The sequence below is a fragment of the Pseudophryne corroboree genome, chromosome 10 (genome assembly GCF_028390025.1).
Source record: "Pseudophryne corroboree isolate aPseCor3 chromosome 10, aPseCor3.hap2, whole genome shotgun sequence".
NCBI lineage: Eukaryota > Metazoa > Chordata > Amphibia > Anura > Myobatrachidae > Pseudophryne > Pseudophryne corroboree.
This window is the reverse complement of record NC_086453.1, coordinates 174,108,309-174,133,826: the sequence shown is the minus strand read 5'-3', so window position 1 is coordinate 174,133,826 and position 25,518 is coordinate 174,108,309. Positions and strand designations below refer to the sequence as shown.

At 45.1% G+C, this 25,518-nt stretch overlaps 1 protein-coding gene across 1 annotated transcript in view; it reads left to right on the top strand.

Moving 5' to 3' along the window:
- ZMYND12 (zinc finger MYND-type containing 12) overlaps window positions 1-25,145 on the top strand; it is a 253,049-nt gene extending 227,904 nt beyond the window's left edge. Inside the window, exon 8 of the mRNA XM_063942943.1 lies at window positions 24,487-25,145. Coding sequence (XP_063799013.1) covers window positions 24,487-24,618 — 132 coding nt within the window. The 3' untranslated portion in view covers window positions 24,619-25,145. The remainder of the gene's footprint in view (window positions 1-24,486) is intronic.
- Window positions 25,146-25,518: the final 373 nt, after the last annotated feature.

Sequence of the window (25,518 nt, the reverse complement as noted above, 5' to 3'; positions counted from 1 at the left end):
TCTTTCAAAAAGAGTTGGCTTCTCTACCAGAAGTTCAGACGTTTGTAAAAGGAGTGCTGCGTATTCAGCCTCCTTTTGTGCCTCCGGTGGCACCTTGGGATCTTCACGTGGTGTTAAGTTTCCTAAAGTCACACTGGTTTGAACCACTTAAAACGGCGGAGTTAAAATATCTCACGTGGAAGGTGGTCATGTTATTAGCCTTGGCTTCGGCTAGACGTGTGTCAGAATTAGCGGCTTTGTCACATAAAAGCCCCTATCTGGTTTTCCATATGGATAGAGCAGAATTGCGGACCCGTTCACAATTTCTGCCGAAAGTGGTATCATCTTTTCATATGAACCAACCTATTGTGGTGCCTGTGGCTACATGTGACTTGGAGGATTCCGAGTTACTTGATGTGGTCAGGGCTTTGAAAATTTACGTGGCCAGAACGGCAAGAGTCAGGAAAACTGAAGCGCTGTTTGTCCTGTATGCATCCAACAAGATTGGTGCCCCTGCTTCAAAGCAAACTATTGCTCGCTGGATTTGTAACACGATTCAGCAAGCGCTTTCTACGGCTGGATTGCCGTTACCAAAATCGGTCAAGGCCCATTCCACTAGGAAGGTGGGCTCTTCTTGGGCGGCTGCCCGGGGGGTCTCGGCACTACAGCTGTGTCGAGCTGCTACTTCGTCGGGTTCAAACACTTTTGCAAAATTCTATAGGTTTGATACCCTGGCTGAGGAGGACCTCATGTTTGCTCAATCGGTGCTGCAGAGTCATCCGCACTCTCCCGCCCGTTTGGGAGCTTTGGTATAATCCCCATGGTCCTTACGGAGTCCCCAGCATCCTCTAGGACATTAGAGAAAATAAGATTTTACTTACCGGTAAATCTATTTCTCGTAGTCCATAGAGGATGCTGGGCGCCCGTCCTAAGTGCGGACTTCTTCTGCAATACTTGTATATAGTTATTGCTTCAATAAGGGTTACGTTATAGTTGCATCGGTCTTGCACTGATGATATGTTGTTTTCATACTGTTAACTGGGTAGTTATCACAAGTTATACGGTGTGGTTGGTGTGGCTGGTATGAATCTTGCCCTTGGATTAACAAAATCCTTTCCTTGTACTGTCCATCTCCTCTGGGCACAGTTTCTCTAACTGAGGTCTGGAGGAGGGGCATAGAGGGAGGAGCCAGTGCACACCAGGAACTAAATTCTTTCTTAAAGTGCCCATGTCTCCTGCAGAGCCCGTCTATCCCATGGTCCTTACGGAGTCCCCAGCATCCTCTACGGACTACGAGAAATAGATTTACCGGTAAGTAAAATCTTATTTTTTGTTGCAGCAGGGGCCTCACAAAGGCCTGTTATTGCAGGTTATTGGGTGACTCACACCATACATACTTGGGCTGGTAACCTTCAGGAGGGCCTCACTGGGAATAAGTGTCTGGCTGAAATGGGGATGCTAGTTCAGCACATCCAGGATTCTGCTTATTTCCTCTGTGATACAATCAAAGGAATTGGCATTATAAATGTCCGTACCTCTACCATGGCGGTTTCTGCACACAGAGCGCTGTGGCCAGTGGGTGGCGGACGCAGATCCTAAGCAGTGTGTGGAAGCCTTGCCCGTCACAGGAGATTGGCTGTTTGGAGGTGAGTTGGACACTTGGATTTCTAAGGCTACCGCAGGAAAGTCCATGTACCTCCCCTCTGCAGCTCCACCGGCTACACTGGGCCTTCACTGTAGTCCTTTCGGACAGCGCTCTTTAAGGGTAAGGCCAGAGGTGCCTCAAATGCGGCATGAGGCTCCAGAGGTAAATTGCGTAAGCCTGCCACCACAGGGTCTCAGGACCAGGGCGTCAGCTCTGTCTCCTCAAAACCCTCAGCATGATGGTGTCCCTCCACTCCTGGGGGATCTCAGGGTGGGAGCTCATCTAAGATTATTCAGCCCCATTTGGAACAGCTCCTGCCAGGATGCCTGGGTAAAGGACCTGATCTCCCAGGGCTACAAACTGGAGTTCGAAAGTTCTCCGCCTCACAGGTTTTTCAAATCGGGATTACCGTCGGTTCAGTGAGGCCCATTTTGAACCTCAAATCGTTAGACCCATATGTGCAGGTTTTTTGGTTCAAAATGGAGTCTCTGAGGGCAGTGATCTCAGGTCTGGAGGAGGGGGAGTTCTTGGTCTTTCTGGACATAAAGGACGCGTACCTCCATATTCCGATGTGGCCGCCTCATCAGGCCTACCTCAGGTTTGCTCTACCGGAGGAACCCTACCAGTTCCAGGTGCTGCCCTTCGACTTATCCACGGCCCGAGTGTCTTCACTAAAGTGATGGCGTAAATAATGTTCCAACTCAGGATTCAGAGTGTGAACATTGTTCCCTACCTGGACGATCTGCTGATAAAAAAGCAAGATCAAAGGAACTACTGCTGGACAGCATCTGCTGCACGACATCCCTGTTGTCACACCACGGTTGGATTCTGAACTTTCAAAACTCCCACCTCGAGATGACCCAGCATCTCCAGTTCCTCGGAATGATCATGGACTCGGTGGCTCAGAAGGTCTGCCTTCCAGCGGACAAGGCAAAGGCACTTCAAGAGCTGGTTTGGGCGGTTCTGCAGCCATTCAATTCAGCAGATTACATGCGAGGACATTCCAACTGGATCTCCTGAAGAAATTGTTGGGTTTGCATCTGAAAATGCACCAGGTAATGCGTCTCTCACCACGGGCCAAAATTTCTCTCCTGTGGTGGTTGCAACCCTCCAACCTCGTGGAGGGGCGGAGCTTCGGGATCCAGGATTGGATTCTCTTGACCACAGACGCGAGCCTTCGGGGCTGGGGAGCTGTCATCCAAGGGGCACAGTTTCAGGGCCGGTGGTCAAGCCTCGAAGCCTGCCTTCCTATAAACATACTGGAACTCAGAGCAATATACAATGCTCTGCTGCAGGCATCAACTCTGCTTCAAGGTCAAGCCATTCAGGTCCAGTCGGACAATGCAGCGGCTGTGGCATACTGTATGTCAATCGACAGGGAGGAACAAATAGCAGGGCCTGCATGCCGGAGGTTTCCAGGATACTTCTCTGGGTGGAAAAGAATGCAAGGGCAGTCTCGGCCATCTTCATTTCGGAAGTGGACAACTGGGAGGCGGACTTCCTCAGTCGTCATGACCTACAACCAGGTGATTGGGGTCTCCATCTGCAGGTATTTAGACAAATAACAGATCTGTGGGGCTGTCCGCAGATCAATCTGATGGCCTCTTGTGTAAACAACAAGCTTCAGTGCTATTGTTCCAGAACGAGGGACCCTCTGGCAGCGGCAGTGGACGCTCTGACAACACCATGGGTTTATAGTCTGGTGTACCTGTTTCCTCCATTTCCGTTGCGCCCCAGGGTTCTAAAAAGAATCAGAAGATAGGGAGTTCAGGCAATTCTCATCGCCCTCGACTGGCCTCGAAAGGTTTGGTACACGGATCTGCTGGCCATGGCAATAGAGGACCCCTGCCACTAAGGGAGGATCTAATTCAGCAAGGGCCGTTTGTCTACCCAGACTTATGGCAGCTTCGTTTAACAGCATGGCGGTTGAGCGGAACCTTCTAGCTGAGAAGGAGATTCCGGGTAAGGTTATTACCGCCAGGATTCAAGCCAAGAAGGCTGTCACATCGAAGCATTACCACCATATCTGGAAACGATACATCTCCTGGCGTGAGAGCCAAAAATATCCAACTGCAGATTTCAACCTGGGGCGCTTTTTGCGTTTCTTACAGGCTGGTGTGGATATGGGCCTAAGGTTGGGCTCCATAAAGGTTTAGATCTCAGCCTTGTTCATTTTCTTACAGAATAAAGTGGCTGCTTTGCCTGAAGTCCAGACGTTCCTGCAGGGTGTCCTTCACATCCAGCCTCCTTTTATGCCGCCCATGGCACCTTGGGATCTAAACGTGGTTTTGGCCTTACTACAGTCTTCTTGGTTTGAACCTCTGATGTCGGTCGAGGACAAGTACCTTACGTGGAAGACGGTTATGCTCTTAGCTTTGGCTTCCGCTAGACGTGTTCCAGAACTTGGCGCTTTGTCCTGTAGAAGTCCTTACCTGGTCTTTTATGGTGACAGAGTGGAACTCAAGGCTCGACAGCAGTTCCTGCCTATGGTGGTTTCTGCATTCCACCTAAATCAGCCTATTGTGGTTCCATCGGCTTCGGCCACTTCCTCAATTCCTGAGTCCTTGGATGTGGTGCGAGCCCTGAAGCTTTATGTCAAGAGGACTGCTACTGTTCGAAGTCGTATTCTCTCTTTGTGCTGTATGATGCTCACAAGAAGGGTCGTCCTGCTTCAAAGCAGTCGATTGCCCGTTGGATTAGGCTTACTATTCAACAGGCCTATGCTTCGGCGACCTTGCCTATTCCTTGGTCTATCAAGGCCCACTCTACCAGATCTGTGGGTTCTTCCTGGGAGGCTGCCCGTGATATCTTAGCTTTGTAACTATGCCGGGCCGCTATCTGGTCAGGGACAAACACGTTTGTCAAGTTCTACAGGTTTGATACCCTGGCTACAGAGTATGTCCAGTTGGGTCATACGGTGCTGCAGGAGTCTCCCGTTCTGGGAGCTTTGGGATGTCCCCATCGTACTAAGTGTCCCCCAATATCCCTTATGGATGATAGAGATAAGAGGATTTTAATTACCTGCCGGTAAATCCTTTTCTCATAGTCCATAAGGGATACTGGGCGCCCGCCTCTGTGCTTCAACTTTTCCTGCAAGTTATTGTTCTTGTGTTAATTTGTTTACATCAGCTGTTGCTGTTTTTTGGTTTAACTAGCTGTTGCTAGTATTTTTGTTCTGTGTGCTGGTTCGTTAATCTCACCACCTATTGTGTCATGTTTCCTCCTCTCAAGTATGTCCATCTCCTTTGGGCACAGTTTTCCTAGACTGATGTGTGGGTGAGGGCATATAGGACCCAGCACACCCTGTTTGAATAAATTTAAAGTGCACCGGCTCCTTTGGACCCCATCTATACCCCATTGCACTAAGTGTCCCCAGTATCCCTTATGGACTACGAGAAAAGGATTTACCGGTTGGTAATTAAAATCCTCTTTTTTTTTTTCCAGACGCGGCATGCTTTTCAGTGCTGAAAAGCCCCACAACCACTTTTAATTGTATACCATGGGTATTAAGAGCACGCATACCCGCTGTAATCCAAAATTGGGCACAAAATAAACAAGGTTTTATTTCTCGCTAAACTTCACTCCCAATTGAATTCCCCCTTACAACTTTTAAATAAACCAAATTATTATTGATAGAATCAAATACTTGCAGATGTAGCCATACTCATCTATCCTCTGTTTAGCGTGGTATTTGAAAAACTAGTTGCATAACGTTTCCCTGCGCCTTGTCGCAGCATGACGTATTCAGTCACAGGCCAATATTTACTAAGAATTCGAGTTTGTCCGATTTGTGTTTTTTTTTCTAAGTCCCAATCCGGGAATTCACTAAGCACCAATCTCGGCAGTGTTTGGACTATTCATAATGGTTTGATTTGCAAAGTTCCGAAATACGAATGAATAGACCATCGGTCAAACACGGCTGTTATTTCATACAATACGGGCATTCACTATTCATTCGTATTTGGGTGTTAGTTTCTGAGTGCTCAAGTGCGGGTCTGTTTTTTTCCGAATCGTTAAAAAAAGCAGCAAAAAAATAGACCTGCTTTTTCCAGTCGAGTTTGGATAACCATGCACGGATCAGTGAGATCTGTGCATGGTTATCTATGGAAAGGGTCTGTTTAGTGTAAAAACTGAAAAAAAAATTGCGTGGGGTCCCCCCTCCTAATCATAACCAGCCTCGGGCTCTTTGAGCCGGTCCTGGTTGAAAAAATATGGGGGAAAAAATGACAGGGGTTCCCCCATATTTCTTCAACCAGCACCGGGCTCTGCACCTGGTCCTGGTTTCAAAAATATGGGGGACAAAAAGCGTAGGGGTCCCCCGTATTTTTGAAACCAGCACCGGGCTCCACTAGCCAGGTACATAATGCCACAGCCGGGGGACACTTTTATACTGGTCCCTGCGGCCCTGGCATTACATACCCAACTAGTCACCACTGGCCGGGGTACCCTGGAGGAGTGGGAACCCCTTAAATAAAGGGGTCCCCCCCTCCAGCCACCCAAGGGCCAGGGGTGAAGCCAGAGGCTGCCCCCCCCCCCCCATCCAAGGGCGGCGGATGGGGGGCTGATAGCCTTTTTAAAAAATGTGAATATTGTTTTTAGTAGCAGTACTACAAGTCCCAGCAAGCCTCCCCCGCAAGCTGGTACTTGGAGAACCACAAGTACCAGCATGCAGTGGAAAACCGGGCCCGCTGGTACCTGTAGTACTACTACTAAAAAAATACCCCCAAAAAAACAGGACACACACACCGTGAAAGTATAAGTTTATTACAAACATGCACACCTCCATACATACTTACTTACCTATGTTCCCACGAGACTCGGTCCTCTTCTCCATGTAGAATCCTTGGGGTACCTGTAGAAAAAATTATACTCACATAATCCAGTGTAGAATCAGACCTTTGTATAATCCACGTACTTGGCAAAATAATAAAACGGAAACCCGACCACGCACTGAAAGGGGTCCCATGTTTACACATGGGACCCCTTTCCCCGACTGCCAGGACCCCCCCTGACTCCTGTCAAAGAGGGTCCCTTCAGCCAATCAGGGAGCGCCACGTCGTGGCACTCTCCTGATTGGCTGTGTGCTCCTGTAGTGTCTGTGAGGCAGCACACAGCACAGATACAATGTAGCGCCTATGCGCTCCATTGTAGCCAATGGTGGGAACTTTGCGGTCAGCGGTGAGGTTACTTTCGGTCAACCGCTGACCGCAAAGTTCCCACCATTGGATACAATGGAGCGCATAGGCGCTACATTGTATCTCTGCCGTGTGCAGCCTGACAGACACTACAGGAGCACACAGCCAATCAGGAGAGTGCCACGACGTGGCGCTCCCTGATTGGCTGAAGGGACCCTCTTTGACAGGAGTCAGGGGGGGTCCTGGCAGTCGGGGAAAGGGGTCCCATGTGTAAACATGGGACCCCTTTCAGTGCGTGGTCGGGTTTCCGTTTTATTATTTTGCCAAGTACGTGGATTATACAAAGGTCTGATTCTACACTGGATTATGTGAGTATAATTTTTTTCACAGGTACCCCAAGGATTCTACATGGAGAAGAGGACTGAGCCTCGTGGGAACATAGGTAAGTATGTATGTATGGAGGTGTGCATGTATGTAATAAACTTATACTTTCACGGTGTCTGTGTCCTGTTTTTTGGAGGGTATTTTTTTAGTAGTAGTAGTACAGGTACCAGCGGGCCCGGTTTTCCACCGCATGCTGGTACTTGTGGTTCGTACCAGCTTGCGGGGGAGGCTTGCTGGGACTTGTAGTACTGCTACTAAAAACAATATTCACATTTTTTAAAAAGGCTATCAGTCCCCCAATCGCCGCCCTTGGATGGGGGGACAGCCTCAGTCTTCACCCCTGGCCCTTGGGTGGCTGGAGGGGGGACCCCTTGATTTAAGGGGTACCCACTCCTCCAGGGTACCCCGGCCAGGGGTGACTAGTTGGGTATGTAATGCCAGGGCCGCAGGGACCAGTATAAAAGTGTCCCCCGGCTGTGGCATTATGTACCTGGCTAGTGGAGCCCAGTGCTGGTTTCAAAAATACGGGGGACCCCTACGCTTTTTGTGCCCCATATTTTTGGAACCAGGACCAGGCGCAGAGCCCGGTGTTGGTTGATTAAATATGGGGGAACCCCTGTCATTTCCCCCCCCATATTTTTTCAACCAGGACCGGTTCAAAGAGCCCGAGGCTGGTTGTGCTTAGGAGGGGGGACCCCACGCAATTTTTTTCAGATTTTTTAAGACTTTAAACAACTTTTTAAGGTACACAATGAAGCCCTGCACGGATCTCACAGATCCGGCCGGGATTCCTTGTGTTTTGTCAGGCAGTGTTTTACTCATCACTCCCGTAAAACACTGCCTGATATTACGAATCACATCGACATCGGAAAAAACGATTGTGCAAAACTCGGCAGCTTAGTGAATGATCGTATCAGGATTCAAAAAGTTGCAGTAAAATGCACCCGATACCATTCGAGTTCAAACACCCTTCAAAACGGCAAAAACACGAATCTTTGTAAATATACCCCACAGTGTAATGAATTGAGTCTCCAGTAGGTGCAATACTGGTGTTCATCCACCAGGTGTCACTTTTGTAAACCACCATTGCGCATGTGTGAAGTCTCCATAGTAAAGTCAAACAATGCTTGTAGTTTAAGAACTACTTTTTTTTGATGATCCCTACATTAGATGATACCTTCATTAAGTAGAAATGTGAACACAGAAAAAGATTTGTTCAACGTCTCTTATGCACACAAAGAAAAGTACAGTTCAGAGTTCTACACAGCTGTCATGTCTGTTTGTTTTGTGAACCCGGAGTCTGGAATTGGCTGGTCTGAGGGAAACGGTAAGATGTAGAGGTAAGGAGCAATCCCTCCCCGGGAGTCGAACCTGGACCTTGGCAAGGGTAGCCATATCCTGACCACTGGAACACCAGGGACTCTGGTGTTGGTGACAGGATGGTGAATGTACTGTAGTAGAGAGGAGTGTAGCAGAGGATTCACTGGCTGAGAACTGGATGGGTATTGTAGATAATTGTATTACACTCTCCTTACTTGGTGAGAATGAGCAGGATAAATGTTGAGCAGGGTTCGGGGTTCTGCTGGAGATACGCTGCTGGACCAGACTAGCTACCGACTGAGGATTAGCTGGACCGGACTGGCTACCGGCTGAGGATAAGCTGGACCGGACTGTCTACCGGCTGAGGATGAGCTGGACCGGACTGGCTACAGGCTGTGGAAAAACTGGGCTAGACTGGCTACCGGCTGAGGGCAACCAGACTGGAACCGGACTTGAGAGCAACCAGACTGGTACAGATTTTTTCTCATTTAGACTGTACATCTGTGTGCATGCTTGAGTCTGTATACGAAGCATGATAGAACTTGACAGAACATGCTAGGGGTAATATGTTTTTAAACACACGAAATGATAACTACTTACTTAAACTAATTGAGCAACCAACTAGGTACAATGCAATCTTAGACCAGTTATTGACAAACAATGGGAATTTAATAACAAATATTATAGTAGGGGAGCCCATTGGAAACAGCGACCAGAATATGGTCACATTCAATATCAATTTTCACAAACAGTCCTATATAGGTTCAACTAGGACTCTGATCTTCAGCAAAGCCAACTTTGACATGATGAGGGAAGCTTTAAGGGACAGTGAAGGGGAAATTTTGTTTCAAGGAAAAAGACACTACGGAGAAATGGGAGGCATTAAAATCACTGCTCGATGAGATTACCCGTAAATTTATTCCCATGGGCAGCAAACAAAGGACTAAAAACTCCAAACTAATGTGGCTTAACAAAAATATTAAGGAATTAATTGGCAAAAAAAGGAGAGCATTCAAAAAATACAAATCAGACGGGACGGCGGAGTCATTCCAGAACTGTAAGGTTTGCAACAAAATAAGCAAAAAAGAAATAAGAGCGGTTAAAGTAGAAACTGAAAAGCTAGTAGCAAAGTAAATCAAACCCCAAAACTTTTTTTAAATGTATCAACAGCAAAAAATTAAAGAAGGAGAACATATGCCCTTTAAAGGACAAACTGGGAGGCTTAATAAAAAATGATAACGACATAGCGGATAAATGAAACAAGTTTTTTTCTCATCGGTATTTATTATAAACGACCAGATGTATGAACTAACACCCAACATCAATAAGGATAATGTCCCACTGCTAAGTGCTTATTTAAGTGAGGAGGAAGTCCGTGACCGATTGAAAAAAAATAAGATTAATAAGTCACCTGGTCCAGAAGGTATTCACCAAAGGGTTCTCATGGAGCTACACTCCGAATTGGCAAGAACTCTATTTTTAATCTTCAATGATTCATTTCAATCAGGCATGGTTCCCAAAGACTGGCATATAGTGAAAAGTGGTGGCAATCTTCAAAAAGGGAAGTAAAGCTGAACCAGGCAATTATAGACCAGTTAGTCTTACATTTATAGTGGGGAAAGTGCTAGAAAGCATTCTAAGGGATAGAGTACAGAAGATCCTTGAAGCCAAATAGATTATTATTAGGAACCAACATGGGTTTGTGAAGGATAGATCACGTCAAACAAATTTACTAGGCTTTTATGAAACAGTTAGTGCGAACCTTGATCATCGTAGGGTGGTGGATGTAATCTTTTTAGACTTTGCTAAAGCTTTCAACACAGTTCCACACAAGACTTATCTATAAGTTACATGAACTGGGGCTAGGGAGCACAATATGCACTTGGGTTAGTAATTGGTTAGATAATAGGGTGCAGAGCATTGTGGTTAATGGAACTGTTTCTAATTAGAGTGAAGTACTAAGTGGTGTGCCACAAGGGTCTGTACTCGGACCACTATAGGTTGAACTCGATGGACAATTGTCTTTTTTCAACCTTAAATACTATGTTACTATTGTTCAACATTTTCATTAACGATCTAGCAGAAGGTCTAGAGAGCATGGTGTCAATTTTTGCAGAATATACAAAACTATGTAAGGTTATAAATTCGGAGGGAGATGCTGAGTCTCTCCAGAACGATTTATTTAAACTGGAATCATGGGCAGCAAAATGGAGAATGAGTTTCAATGCAGACAAGTGCAAGGTAACGCACCTTGGTAGCAAGAACAAAAATAACACCTAAATACTTAATGGGGTTATTTTAGGGGACTCCATACTGGAAAAAGATTTAGGTGTTCACATAGATAACAAACTTAGCAGCAGCACCCAATGTACTGTGGGATAGCAGCAAAAAAGGTACTAGCATGCATAAAGAGGGGTATTGATGCAAGGGATGAGAGTGTTATGCTCCCACTATATAAAGCCCTAGTGAGGCCCCATCTGGAATACTGCGCACAATTTTTGGCTCCTTACTACAAAAAGGATATCCTGGAACTAGAAAAGGTTCAGAGGCGAGCGACCAAACTAATTAAGGGGATGGAGACGCTGGAATACCAGTAAAGACTTGCAAGGCTTGACATGTTCACACTGGAAAAGAGGAGATTAAGAAGGGACATGATGAACATTTATAAATATTTAAGGGGACAATACACAGAGCTTGCGGGGGATCTGTCTTTGGTAAGACCGACACAGAAGACACGTGGACACCCACTTAGGTTAGAGGAGAGGAGATTCCGCACACAGAGGTGAAAAGGTTTTTTCACAGTAAGGACAATACGAGTTTGGAATTCCCTGCCTGAGAGAGTAGTAATGGCAGACTCGGTCAATACTTTTAAGAATGGACTAGATAAATTTCTAATGGATAAGGATATACAGGGTTATGGTGGATAGATCACGTACTATAGTTATAATAAAATGAGGAAATACAACACAACGGCCGACTTTATCAACAGATAAAATTAGTCCTGAAAATAATAGAGTAGGAGAACACAAATAGATTGAACTTGATGGAAGGATTGTCTTTTTCCAACCTCATAAACTATGTAACTATGTAAGAACTTGTTTTGGGAAAATCAGAAAAAAGCTGTTGATGCTATTTTTTACACAGATATACAATACAAGTGTGTCCTTTGCGGGAATCAAACACTAGCTCACGGGCATGGTAACCATCAGTGATACAACTATGCCCAGAGAGCCACAGATACAGGTGACTGACACCTGTAGCGACATAGTGATGTCGCTCATTGTAATTTTTTTTATAGTGCTGTTTGTCCCAACTCTATCGCTGATTGTAATGTTTTTTTTTATTTTTAGAGTGCTGTGTAGTACTCTGAACTGTGGTTTCTTTGTGCACGTTTCAGATGCTGAGCAAATCCTTTTCTGTGTTCACATTTCTACTTAATGTAGGGATCATTTTATACAGCACACCAGGGGACTGTTCAGTTGTAAGTCATGTTGTCACTGGGTGTCTGCCATTCTGATGATTTCGTACTCCATCCTGCAGTACTATTGTATTAAAAAAATAACTTCTGTATTTACTGTGCACTGGCCCGCTTGTCAGGGCTTGCTACTGTCACGTCCTGGGTCCCTGTGAACTCAGCTGATGATTTACACAATGGGTTTACGGGGTTGGAGTGCCACAACAAATGTGGGGGATGAATGTAGGATCTCCTCATGTACTGCTAATATCAAATGTTGCCGAGACCTGACCAGAGGTGGGGAGTCTAACGCACTGGAAGGTTTTCACCAGTGACCTCCTCCAATGGGGATTTTGGTTTTGCAGCTCCCAATGAGCAGGTTGCTGCCCCCTGAACAGGTACCTGTTAATAGCTGAGGAGTCAGAGGATAGTTAACGAATGGTAGTCTGTGGTATATGAGTAAGTCTTTGGTGAATCAGTCAAAAACTAGATGCTGAGTACTAATTGCTGGGAGGACCAGAAAGCAAAAGACAATGCAAAGAATGACTAAAGATACTTGAAGCTCTGAAGTACTGGAAGTTACTTGAAGAAACAAACAATGGTAAACGATGGGGCACAGTGTTTGAGACACTGGAGAACTAGAAGAACTTGAAGAAACATTAGATGATGACAGATGTCACTCAGTTTCTGAAGAAGCAATCAATAGTGACCGATGGCACTCTGTATCTGAAGAAGCAATAGAGGGTAACTGATAGTACTCAGTGCTAGAGACACTGAAGAACTAGAAGACACTTGAAGAAGCAATCGATGGTAACCAATGGCACTTTGTACTTGAGACACTGAAGAACTAGAAGACACCTGAAGAAGCAATCGATGGTAACCGATGGCAATCAGTACTTGAGACACTGAAGAACTAGAAGTCACTTGAAGAAGCAATCGATGGTAACCGACGTCACTCGGTACTTGAGACACTGAAGAACTAGAAGAAACTTGAAGAAGCAATCGATGGTAACCAATGGCACTTGGTACTTGAGGCACTGAAGAACTCGAAGACACTTGAAGAAGCAATCAATGGTGACTGATGGCACTCGGTACATGAGGCACTGAAGAACGTAAAGAAGCAATCAATGGGAACTGATGGCACTTGGTACTTGAAACACTGAAGAACTAGAAGAAACTTGAAGAAGCAGTCGATGGTAACCAATGGCACTTGGTACTTGAGACACTGAAGAACTAGAAGTCGCTTGAAGAAGCACTCAATGGTAACCGATGGCACTTGGTACTTGAGACACTGAAGAACTAGAAGACACTTGAAGAATCAATCGATGGTAACCGATGGCACTCGGTACTTGAGACACTAGAGAACTAGAAAACACTTGAAGAAGCAATCGATGTTGGATCGATGTTGATTAACTCTGTACAATGATTAATATTGAATAATGTAGAATTGATGCTGAATAACTGAGCGATGATCAATATAGAAATGCTTTGGGAAACACGTTGCGACACAGAGTGGAGCCTGGAACCTGGAGCAGAAACACACAGCAGCATGCACCGAAGAAGGGAGTTGTTCAGGTGCCTTCCTGTTCCCAGGATCCCATTTATATACCCTGAGACAGTCTGCTATTGGTGAGAATAATCAGCTGAGAAATTACAGGATTCCTATTGGGTATTACAGCGGGCAACTGACTCTGTAACATGGCTGCCCAGCATCCTGTATACTCCAAGCTCTCCATTACAGTCTACCCTGAGATGGAACAGAAGCATGTATTGCAGCCACCGGCCGGTGGCGCCACTGACGTCTGACAGCACCCCTGACCTGCGGAAGCCTGTGCAACCATGAGTAATGGCTAGCTCCAGGTCAGATCATGACGGCTACATTGTACAGTATTCTGTAGTGCCAAATCCATCCGCTGCTATTCAGCACTGTACTGTAGTTTTCATTAATGGAACAATTGCCACCCAGCGGTGAAGTTGTGAATTGCATGCTGTGGATTCTCTTGCACCATATTACGCCTTACTATGCCAACCTGCGCTATTTGTATGGCGAGAGAAGGATGCCTGTATGTCGCAGCAGCAACAATGAGCTTGGATACATCTGTATGTCTGTAAGTTTCTATGACTAAGAGATCTATTTACTAAGCCTTGGATGGAGATAAAGTTGCTGGAGTTAAAGTACCAGCCAATCGGCTCCTAACTGCTGTGCCACAGACTGTGTTTTAAAAATGACAGGAGCCGATTGGCTGGTACTTTATCTCCAGGGACTTTATCTCCATCCAAGGCTTAGTAAATAGACCCCTTAGTTACAAATGTTCTATTTGTAAGCCTTTTGTCACACGACAGATATCAATACGATAATCCAGTTTGTTCTAAACACAGAAAGAATGATGTACAAGTTTGTCATCGTTACTCAAACTTTGCAGTAACTATAGCTTATACAGAGACATTTGTAAAAGTTTCAGCAAATGTTCCATACAGTCTGTTGTGGACTCTGTAATTCTAAACCTGCATGTGTTGTTGATTTCTTGGGAATGTGTGAGTAGGTCTCACGGGCACTAGTTACTTGTTCTTCTGATACAGGTGGCCTCCCAGAACTTTTCCCTTTGCATAAACAACCAGTGTTCATAAATTTCTTGCTCCAGTCATAGGTGAAGATTTACTCAGCTCCCGATTTGATTTCGGAAATTTACTAAACACAAATCTTGGCAGTGTTGGCCAATTCATATTGAGATACACTGCTGTCCGAACAAATATGGATCAATAGACCATCGGTCAAACACAGTTGTTTTTTCACATACACCTCATACAACATGGGAATTTACTAAGAATTTGTATCACTGCTGACAATAGCCGAACACTGCCGGAAATGAATGGTTCCGTGCACAAATAGAACTTTCAAATAGACCTGCATCTGGCTGGTGTGTTTTGTGAATTATACATGGATCAATGAGATCTGTGCATGCTTCTCTATTTACAAATGTAGTAAAGAGTTAAAAATAATAATAAATTGCGTGGGGATTCCCCCTCCTAAGCATAACCAGCTTCGGGCTCTTTGAGATGGCCTGGTTGTTAAAATAAAAGGTAAAAAATGCATAGGGGTTTCCAGTATTTTAAAAACCAGCCCTGGGCTCTTGGACCGGTCCTGGTTCCAACAATACTTGGGAAAAAGGACGTAGGGGTCCCCCGTATTTTTGAAACCAGCACCGGTCTCTACTGGTCAAGGAGATAATGCAATAGTCGGGGGGCACATTTATACTGGTCCCTGTGACCGTGGTATTACTAATGCAACTATACAAATTACATCGACATTGGTTAACTCGAAACACAGTAATGTAGTAAATTACCATTTTTGATTAGTTTTTTCGAAAAGTTGCAATCTCAAATGGCCGATGTCAGCCAAGATTGATCTTGGCTGAAATTGGCTGCAACACAAATGTTAGTAAATTTGCCCCATAGATGGACTGCTTTGTAAGTGGAAGTTTCCCATATAGTGTTCTAAAACACCACTGTACATCAATAACAGGGTTTGTTTTTGCTAATACTAGCACAAAAAAGCCTTCTCTACCTGAGTGGCAGCCATTTTGCATACATGATGCAACGGCTGCTCATGCGATGCTGACGTCACGAACAGCTATAGTTGTAAAACTATCATCCCAGCTGTGATTTTTTATTTGTTCTTCCACTTCCTGTACAGATGTGCCCTCTTTGATCTTTGCTCTGTGCGCTATTATTATTTTTATTATTATTATTATCCTTTATTTATATGGCACCACAAGGGTTCCGCAGTGCCCAATTACAGAGTACATAAACAAATAATCAAAACAGGAAAACAGTGACTTACAGCTGACGACAATATAGGACAAGTACAGGGTAAATAAACATAGCTACATCAGCAGATGACACTGGAATAAATATCAGGTGGCAGAAGACTGCTGGATTTGGTGCAGTTGAAGATTATTAAAGTAAGAAAAAGGAATAGCACATGAGGGAAGAGGGCCCTACTCGTGAGAGCTTACATTCTGAAGGGGAGGGGTAGACAGACAATGGTGACACAGATGGGGTACATAGCGTGGAACAGAGGGTTAGGATGAGATTTGGCTGGGTTTGGTGAAGAAGTGGGTCTTGAGAGCCCGTTTGAAGTTTTGTAGAGAGGTGGAGAGTCTGAGGGGGAGAGGTAGGGAATTCCAGAGAAATGGAGTAGCACATGAAAAATCTTGGAGGTAGGAGTGGGAAGAAGTAATCAGTAGGCAGGAGAGTCGGCGTGCATTAGCAGAGTGAAGAGGATGGGTGGGAGTGTAAAGGGAGATAAGGTCAGAGATGTAGGTGGGAGAGGAGTGGTTAAGGGCTTTGTAAGTGAGTGTGAGAAGCTTGAATTGGATTCTGAAAGGGAAGGGGAGCCAGTGAAGATCTTGTAAGAGAGGAGAGGTGGACGTAGTGCGTTTGGTGAGGAAAATGAGCCGGGCAGCAGCATTGAGGATAGATTGGAGTGGAGAGAGGTATTTGTCAGGAATCCCAGTCAGGAGGAGATTACAGTAGTCCAGTCTGGAGTTGACTAGTGAGTGGATAAGAGTCTTAGTAGCATCGTGGGTCAGAGAGGGTCTGATTCTGGAAATATTTTTTAGATGAAAACGGCAGGTTTGCGAGAGGTGCTGAATGTGTGATTTGAAGGAGAGGGTGGAGTCAAGGATTACTCCAAGACAGCGCACTTGGGGGTTAGAAGAGATAGTTGTGCCATCAATAGATAATGAAATTGTAGGAGGTGAGGTTATGTGGGAGGGATGGAAGATGATCAGCTCGGTCTTAGAAATGTTAAATTTAAGAAAGCGCTGGGACATCCAAACAGAGATAGCAGAGAGACACGAGACACAGAGATACGAGTGAGGTGAGCAGGGGAGAGGTCTGGAGAGGAAAGATAGAAATTTTTTTTCCAATAAAAGTATATTAAGTTTTATCAAAGAAAAACATAGAGACATACAAACATATAAGCAGGTACAACAGGAAAACACCATATATTGGGGGGGGGGGGGGGGGGGAACAGCAGCAAATGTCAAGTAGGAATACACCTAAGCACAAGTTAGTATTCATTAACCAAGACAATGGCCGCCATAAAGTAACCAACCTGTTAAACACATTACAGATCCTGCTTGAACATATAGAAATCCAATACAAATTATTTAAGCCAGAGAGAGAAAGCAATAACAAAAAATATATAAAAAGTGAGAGAGTATAGGAGAAGAGAGCCGAGAAGAATAAGAGGGAGGTATAAGAGGGGTGGGGGTGTTGTGCGGAAAGTCAAATAACCAATGACACTGGCAAAGAGGGGATTCTTCTCATAACATTGGGTGATTAGTAAATTACCTGAGAAAAATTCAGTATGTGAGAGTTGCACTCATTACTTATGCAGTAGGTATGACTGCGAGGATTTGAAGTCCAGCCCAGGATACCAGGTGGCTGTGAATCTCTGTTGGCTTTCAGGGGTCACTCGTAATTCCTCCATTGACATGTACATATCTATCCTAGTAAACTACTCTTTCACTGAGGGAGGGGCAATGTTACGCCAGCGAACAGGGATCACCGCTTTGGCAGCGCTATTGAGAAATTTCAAAAGGGATCTTTTATATGCTATCAAAGGACCGGTAACTAGATTTAGGAGCCAAAAAGCAGGATCAGAGGAAACCTCAGGTCCCACAATCAATCTAGAAATAGAAATCACATTATCCCAAAAGGGGCGAAGCGATTGACAATCCCACCAGATGTGTAGCGGGGAGCCCTTCTCAGTGTTACAGCGCCAGCACAAGTCCGGTACACCAGGGAACATTTTGGCAAGTGTCAGGGGGAATCTATACCAACGCATCAGAACTTTGAAGTGCGTCTCAAGTACAGAGTAACTACTTGAGCTGACAAAGGTGGCCTGAAAACAATGAGTCCATTCCTCCGACAGCTCAACCCGCAAATCCTTACCCCAAGGAAAGATAGTTTTGAGTGTCATCAGCATAGAGATAATATTGGAAACCAAAAGAACTAATGAGCTTAGCTAGTGAGGACGTATAGAGAGAGAAAAGAAGAGGACCAAGGACAGAACTTTGGGGAACACCTACAGTTAGTGGAAGAGAGGGGGAGGTGGAGTCATGAGAGGAGACAGAGAATGAACGGTCAGAGAGGTAGGAAGACAGCCAAGAGAGGGTAGTATCACGCAGAGCAATGGAGTGAAGGATTTGCAGTAGGAGAGGGTGGTCCACAGTGTCAAAAGCAGCAGAGAGATCAAGAAGAATAAGTAGAGAGTAGTGTCCCTGCATACTTTTGTAAGGGCAGTTTCAGTGGAGTGGAGAGGACGGAAGCCAGACTGGAATGGGTCAAGCAATGAGTGTGAGGAAAAAAAGGAAGTAAGGCGGATGTAGACAATACGCTCAAGGAGTTTGGAGGCAAAAGGATGGAGAGATATGGGTCGGTAGTTGGAAAAATTATTGGATCAAGGGTAGTTTTTATAAGAATAGGAAAGATGAGTGCATGCTTGAAGGCAGAGGGGACAGTGGAGGTCATTCCGAGTTGATCACACGTATGCTCGTGCGATCAACTAGACGCAGCCTATGGGGGAGTGTATTTTAGCATAGCAGGGCTGCAATCGCTTGTGCAGCCTTGCTATGCTAAAAACGTTTTGTGTAAAACAAGACTGGCCCTGCAGTTACTTACCCTGTGCGATAGATCCACTGATGAAGGTCCCGGAATTGACGTCAGACATCCGCCTTCCAAACGCCTGGACATGCCTGCGTTCGCTGCTTCATGCCCGGAAAACGGTGAGTAGACGCCTCGGAACGCCTTCCTCCTGTCAATCTTCTTGCGAACGCAGCTGCGACCGCTTTCTTTGTACGCAGCATGGCTGGACAACGACGCACCTGCGCAATGCGGCCGCCGCACATGTGCAGTTCCAACCCGTTGGCACCGCTGCGATGAACTGCAGCGTGCAATCGGGTCGGAATGACCCCCAATGCCCGATGAGAGGGAGAGATTGAGAAGGTGGGAAAGATGGGAACAGGCAGAAGGAGAGAGGTAGCGGAGGAGGCAGGAGGGGATAGGGTCAAGTGGGGAGGTGGGAGACAGGAACGAATGAGGGCCATGACTTCCTCACCAGATGTACGGGAGAAAGATGTCAGAGTTGGTGAGAGGGATGGGGAGGAGTGGTAAGGTATGGGAGGAGGCTGGTTGCTGATGGTCTGGTGTGATGTGATGTCCTGACGTATGGACTCAATTTTGGATGTGAAGTAAGTGGAAAAGTCAAGAGCAGAGAGTGAGGAAGGGAGATGAGGTGGAGGTGAGCAGAGGAGTGAGTTGAGAGTGGCAAAAAGGTGCTATAAGTTGCGTTACGCATAACGCGTTAGTGCTGTGTGGCTCAGTAGCGCCGAATGTCTTTTTTTGTTTTTTAGATGCAATGTAATACAGTAAGGCATCTTCTGCTGATTAAAATAATATGCAGCATGCCTATATTTTGTGTGTGATTCGTATTGTATTTGCATCCAAAATGTTATGCTAAAGTGTTTTCCTGGAAAACACTGTAACATTGCATAGTGTTCACTCTAGAATCCGGGCCGGGCAGGGCGCCGGTTCTAGAGGGGCACTAGCGCCCAAAAAGGGGGCGCAGCCATGCAAAATAGGGGGCGGGTCATCTCGGGTAATAAAAGGGGTCATGGGCGGCCGGCAGCATCACTGTTGGGGGCGTGCCCAGCACCTACGGAGGTGCTGGGCTTCCCCCAAGCGCTCTCTCAGCGTGAATGGATGCCGCGCACATGCGCGGCATCTTAACACGCTGTGAGGGCAGGAAGCGGGCGGCAGTTTTAGCAGGGCGCCGCAGAAAGGGCAGGGCGGGATTTGCCCTTAAATACTACCTAGCGTGAACACTAGTGGCATTTCGGATGCAGATAAAGCCGCAATTACACACATAATATAGGCATGCTGCCACATCATGGCATGACTTGAAGGGCTGTTTAGTGTGACTGCAGCAAGGATGTAAGAGGACACATCTGTGAGTGTAAATGATCTGAAGCAAAACATCACTACAGCTGTTGCGAGTGTTGACAAGGGCATGCTCCAGTGTGTTTGGAACAGATTTGATTATCATATTGATATCTGTCATGTGACTAAAGGCTCACACATAGAACATTTGTAACTTAGTCATACAAAATTACATAGATACTACATATCCATGTAAGTATTGTGACTATCGTATATCAATAAATCCTTTGGTTTATATAAAATGTTGAAAGTGTCTATTTCTTTTATAGTAACCCTGTATTGTAAATACGTAGGGTGACATGTAATAGGATGAGATTTTTAGACTTTTGAGACTTTTAGTCAAAAAACGTCCAAAATCGCCTGTTTTGCGTAAATCGCAAATGTAGTAGGATGCGAATTGCACCCTAATTCGCATTTTTCCCAGAGAAAATCGCATATTTTCACCTATCGATTTCATTTTGCACTTCAAATCGCATCCAGATGTTTTCCCATTCAAAAGTATACAACTCGCAAATGTAATAGGATGCGATTTTGGAAATCGCACTTAAAAATTTACTAAAAACCGCACACAAAACAGACCAGGTAGAGATAGGCGATTTGGAGTACTTCCACCTTCCCAAAAAAAGAAAGGGTTACATTTAGCACATGTGAGCCATACTTTCATCAGATACACCCTTACAAATACCCTTACATCATCCAGGGCACCTATGAGGGATTGAGCAATGGAGTTTTTGCAGTCAGGAGTTGAGCTGTGTGTATGTGATATTGCACGTTTGGAGGAGCTGCGCAGGAGGAGGGAGCAGGCTGCACACCTGATTCAGGTTCCCAGACCATTTTGTGCTCCACGTAGGTACCATGTGAGGGTGTACCTGGACTCCCTCTCAGATCAAGAGGTGGTGGAGATGTTTCGGCTGAACTGCACAAACCTCTTGAGCTTATATGAACAGGTGAGACATGATTTGGAGCCATATGGCTCTGCCAACTAAGCAGTGTCTGAGCTGCAAAAATTAATGTGTGCCCTGCACTTTTTTGCCACAGGCACCACTCAGTCTGTGGGCTCCTGGTCGCTGGGGGTTGCACAAGCCACTTTCTCAAGGCATTTAACTCAAGTGTTATATGCCTTGAAGAAGCTGTGGCGCACATATATCACATTCCCAAGTTCTGAGTCCGAGTGGCAGGACCTGAAGGTGGCATTCTATCGGCTCTCAGCATTCCCTAATGTGCTGGGGGCCATAGACTGCACCCACATTGGGATTCGGGCACCTCACATGAGGGGGTTTGTCTTTGTCAATCGACATGGGCATCACTCCCTCAATGTGCTGGTGGTGTGTGATGCTAGCCTTAGAATTCTCAGTGTGGTTGCTGGTTACCCAGGGTCTTGCCATGATGCCTATATCCTGCGTCACTCATCCCTTTGGGAACGCTTCCAGCAGCACACCATGCCTGAGGGATGGCTACTTGGTAGGTACATTCAAGTTATCTTTTAATGTGTTTCCTCATATGTCCTTTTAAAAGTACTGTTTTAATTCCTAACAATGCAGCATGACCCTGACCCATAATGGTGTGCTTATTTGGTCAGTAACACACTTATTTGTGCAATGAAGTCAACTTACATTCCTCTAATGATTGTGCTTATGTGCAGTAATAACGGACTGTTAGGGTCTGGAATTAACTATACCTTAGTGTGTAACAAATACCTGAAAACAACTGTGATCAATCATTCACAACCACAACTTATGTTTTGCAGGGGATAATCCACAAGGCCCCTCACAGCACTAGTATAACGATGCACACATTGCCACCCGCAATGTTGTGGAACGCACTTTTGGGGTGCTGAAAAGTCGTTTTAGGTGTTTGGACCGTTCATCAGGTACACTGCTTTATCAACCACCCAAAGTAGTGATGATCGTCCAGGCTTGCTGCATGCTGCATAACATTGCCCTGGGCCAAGACAATTATGTAGAGGAAGGCATTGCAGCAGTCGTGGAGGAAGCTGAACTGGCACCATTGCCCTGACTAGGGCACAGTTTTCCTCATAGGAGAAACGCACATAGCGACCACTGGGAGTACGCCCTGGCATAGGGCCTTCCTCCCCCTCCTCATCCTCCTCACCCTCCTCTGCGGCCTCCTCCTCCTCCTTAAACTGGCCCCCATCAACCTCCTCCTCCTGCCAGTCGACGTCACTAAGGAGAGGCTCCTCCAGCTCTTCCTCCTGCTCCCTCTCAAAATCCTCCTCCTGTGTCAGTTTGCCTGCTTCCAGCACCAGCCTCCTCCTGCTCCTCATGCTGAGCCTGCTCCTCCTGACTTCTCCCAGCCACTGCCCTCCTTGCCACCATGCTGACTTTCTCCATGCTGCTCTCTCTGCCTCTCTTGGTCACTCTCCTCTCCATTTTACACTCCTCCCAGCCTAATAAAGGGAAATATGGCGCTGGAGCCCTTTATATAGGGTGTGTGATGCAGATTCCAGGGGACTTAGCTCGGCCAATAGGTGGGGTGCTTTGCTTGTGTGTAATGGTGGTGTTGTAAATCACATTCTTGTTGGTCAGAAAAGTGCACATTACCGGGTCATAATATCGCGACAAATCGCATGACCTCGCATGTTTCACTCCTGAATTTGCATCCTATTACAATTGCTATTTCGACAAAAAATTAATGCTTTCAAAACATGCGATAGCGGGCGATTTCGGAATCTTACTAAAAATCGCATCCTATTACATGCCACCAGTAGTGTTAGATGATTTTAAACTATAGCGATATCACATTTTGTTTTCTTGCAGTCACCTTTGATCTGGAAGTGATGTTCCACCATGCTATCGAAACAGAGAATTCCACAGCAGATAAGAACCACTTGGTCCATCTAGTCTGCCCTAAAATATAAACCTGTTCAAGGTCACCCCTGTTATATTTCCCTGAGGAAGAGCCTATGCTTGATACGCGGTGGCCTATGACAGGTGGCCCCAGGGCCGTCTTAACAGCAGTGTAGGCCCCTGGGAAAAGCAATGCACTGGGGCCCCTACCCACATTCCACTCAGCATATAGGACCTAGAGCAGTAATTTCTGCGAATTACTCCTTTACTGCACAGATGGTGAGAGATGGGGCTGGAGGGAGAACACTAAACTGTAGAAGGGGGCATTGGGCTGAATGAAGGGGCACCAGTACATGACTTCCAGGGTGGTAGGGGGTGTTTAATAGGCACTGGAGTGGTGGATAGTGGAGTGGGCTGAATATTCATAATTTTCCAGTGGGAGGGTGGCTTGCATGACTGCAGATATCTACAGTTCCTGGAAATAGAGACAAGCTGCCAGTGTCCACTGAAAGGGTAGGGTCCCAGGTTTTGGACTTATACCCTCAGAAAATCTACTAAATCTACAGAACCTGAGATATCTGGCTGGGAAGAGCAATTTACAGGCTCGGATAGGACCACTGCTTTGTAGTCGGATATCTCCGATACCCCCGGATGATTTTTAAAAATCTGGTACACCTGGAAAGAGGGGACCCTCAGCTATCAGTGCGAGGCCGTTAGACTCTTGGGACCCTTGGGCAACTGGCCATTGAGCCCATACAAAAAGACGGCCCTGGGAGGACCTCTATGATGATGACTAAAGTGCCTATGCATTGGCCTATGACAGGTGGACCCCTATGCTGATGACTGAAGTGGTTCCAGCGTTGCTAAATCGTGTCACAGATTGAGCTGAGTATGAGGTTCCGGAGCCTTAGTCTCCATAACATCTATATGCTCCTCAGTCACATCTTTCTGGTACCACTTTTTACTAATGTATTTGATGATTTTATCTATATGAAACCTTTATTAATTCCATAAATAAATTGTTAAAAATGTTGTTACATTATACACATTTTTTATCTTACATATCCATTGAAAATTATATGACTCCTTTTGAACCAAAATTACATGGTGAAAGAAGGATGTTACCAAGTAAGGAAAGTGATCCTTCATATTATATATGCTTTATTATTGATTTATCCTGTATAAGATTTGGTAATAAACATTATACACAAGTATCATTATTCTTGAACATCTGCGCCTTGTATCTTGTTTATTTTCTACAAAAAATTCAATTATCTGATTGGCTGATGACTATCAAAGCTAGGACACTTGTGATTTGTTTCCTGCACAATTTGGATCACATACAGCTTCTATTCATTCATTAGTAGAAAAAACAGGTGAAACGATTAAATTGAAACCCCAGAAATGTATATATATATATATATATATATATATATATATATATATATATATAAACCATTTGTCCGCTGAAAGGTTGGTGGATATTTGTAATTGGCTGCCTTAGTTGACTTAGGTAGGTAGGATTTAGGGCGCAACAAATATTAAAAAAAGAGTAATATTAAATTAGGTGTGGCAGTATGTTCCAAATAGCTGCTAACTTTAGTAAGACATTTATTATACTGTGATTTGTAGATAAAGATGTATGCCTGTGATGGTGGGATCTGCCATTATGGACATAAGTGTGGCTGAGCAGAGCTGATAGAAAATGTTGATTGTGGACTAAATGCAGTGACAGGTTGCTTTGTTTTCTTACAGGCACATGAATGGGGCAAGAGACTCCTTCAAATTATTCAACAACTGCCGAAGTATGATAAATCAGACAGCATTGCAGCCCTAATACAGAGCATTGAAAGGAAATTATCTACAAAACAAGTTACCTCCTCCTGATATATTGTACTTACACCATTATTGTTTGGTCATACAGTTGTCTGTATGTCAAGAAGTCAGGAGTACTGTTTCATAGATGATGGAGTTTGAAGGCAAATTGTATTTCATCCTTATAACTGACACATAGGGGTAAATGTATAAGGGTGCGAGTTGCCGAGGGGTGCTGGACTTCGGTCGAGAATGCCCGTATTTTTAAAGTGACAATCACTTACCAGGCAAAACCAGGTTGGTAAATGATTGTCACTTTAAAAATACGGGCATTCCCACCCCGATGTCCCGAATCTCCGACAACTTACACCCTATTACATTTACCCCTTAGTATGATATCCTATAACTTTATACACTTAAAACTGATAAAGAAAGGTGTTTAAAATAGTCATTAGCCATAATTTACACTATATAATTAGGACATCAGAAGTTATAGAGGCGTTTAGTGCAATTTACTGTATGTAACCCTTTTTAGATAATTATAAGGCACAAATGAAATTCTGATATGTAAAGAATAAATTCTGTCTTTATAAAAGGTTCTCAGTTGTGTTGTCAGTTTAATATTAATTATGAGTCTAAATATAGAAGTATAAGGAGGGGGCGCTCATAGTGCAGATTACTTTTTATTTAGATTTAAAACAGCATCTCAAAACAAACAGTAAATGTTAGTGAGGTATTATGAAGCCCACTATGTGGGCTGGTTACCAAATGATATAACCAACTCCAAATCGCATGAGCTGCATACCACTGTCCTCTGCCTGGGACCTCACACCGCGCCGCCGGCTGTGGATTACAGTCGTAACTCGACGGGACACCGCGCCAGGAAACCAGTCGGACCAGGAGCTCCATTGGAGACCGTGCATCTGGCAGGCCACGCCCCAACGCATTTCATATGTCACCTTTTCAGGAGGC